This window comes from Galeopterus variegatus, unplaced genomic scaffold (assembly GCF_000696425.1).
Source record: "Galeopterus variegatus unplaced genomic scaffold, G_variegatus-3.0.2 Scaffold12508, whole genome shotgun sequence".
NCBI lineage: Eukaryota > Metazoa > Chordata > Mammalia > Dermoptera > Cynocephalidae > Galeopterus > Galeopterus variegatus.
In genome coordinates this window covers 39619-41024 of record NW_007738619.1, presented here as the reverse complement: position 1 = coordinate 41024, position 1406 = coordinate 39619, and the positions used below count along the sequence as shown (strand labels likewise).

The window sequence follows — 1406 nt, the reverse complement described above, 5'->3', positions numbered from 1 at the left end:
TTCCGTAAATGTCCACATGTAGCAAATGAGAGTTTTTCAAATTTCTTGTAGTTTCTAGAGATGTGTTGCTCTGAAAAGCCCTTCCTCTGAGGAAAAGTAAAGGAGAAAAGTAGGTCATGAACCATAAAGACAGCAGAATAACACTCTACCCACAGGACAGCAGAATAATTCTGCTCCATGGCCCCCAGGGAGAAACACATTCTCTGTACGCAAATTTGTGCTGCTGTAGTCAGTCTTGGGACACCTGGCCCTGTGCTGAGTTCTTGAGATCAGTCATGTTTTCAGCTGTGCAGATTTGCATATGCCTAGACCACAGCCCAGTGTCCTGAAGATTTATTCACAGGCTAGTCATAGCCTGTTGAGAGCTAGTCCAAGTGAGCACACACCATAGATATGGGGGCCTCTGCTCAGCTCCTTGGGGTCCTGCTGCTCTGGTTCCCAGGTAAGTAAGGAGAGCGATAGGAATTTACTCATTCTGGGAGGTCAGTACCGGCTAGCTCTTCAGGGAGGTCCCCTTGTAACATGATTAATTGTGTGGATGTTTGTCTTTATGTTTCCAATATCAGGTGCTAGATGTGACATCCAGATGACACAGTCTCCATCCTCCCTGTCTGCATCTATAGGAGATATGGTCACCATCACTTGCCAGGCCAGCCAGAGTGTTAGCAGTTATTTAAATTGGTATCAGCAGAAATCAGGGAAAGCTCCTAAGCGCCTGATCTATAAGGCATCTAGTTTGCAAAATGGGATCCCATCAAGGTTCAGTGGCAGTGGATCTGGGACAGATTTCACTCTAACCATCAGCAGCCTGGAGGCTGATGATGTTGGAACTTATTACTGTCAACAGCATGATAGTAGACCTCTCACAGTGTTACAAGCCTGAACATAAACCAACAGAGAAGCAGAAGTGTGAGGCTGGGCTGCCGCAGCTGCTCCTCCTGGTTCCTCCATCTGCTGAGAGCATTTCTAAGATGCAGCCGGTCTCTGAGGGTCATGAGAACGTTTGGTAGAAGGGGCAGGGAGGCTTCTCTACAAATTTTCTTTCCCTCTTCTCAGCCCTAGCAGCACAGACTTAACAAGACATCTCCTGACTAAAAGAAGGGCAGAGATCATTACCTCTGAAGTCTGGACTGTAGCCTCAGTGTGAGATCATGGAACAAAGAAGAAGCTACTTTTGGTATTTCAAACAGGAATTTTTTTAATACTAGGAATTCTGGGCCAAATCCCAACTTTTCAAAGTCAAGGTGATGTGATAGTTAGGGAAGCAGATGCTAGAAATGGGGGGATTCTCTGGTGCTTCCTTAGAATCTCAACAGCATCTGCCACTAAAGGTACAGGCTGCCTAACCATGTGGTGCTCAGACCTGACTGTGAAGCCCAGAGGTGGGGATGCTGATGCTCTCAGCT

At 46.7% G+C, this 1406-nt stretch overlaps 1 gene segment (V, D, J or C); it reads left to right on the top strand.

Annotated features, from left to right (window-relative positions):
• The first annotated feature begins 393 nt into the window (after window positions 1–393).
• LOC103581179 lies at window positions 394–883 on the top strand. The segment is given in 2 exon segments: window positions 394–442; window positions 567–883. Coding segments are annotated over 2 exon segments (366 nt in total).
• The last annotated feature ends 523 nt before the right edge of the window (window positions 884–1406 follow it).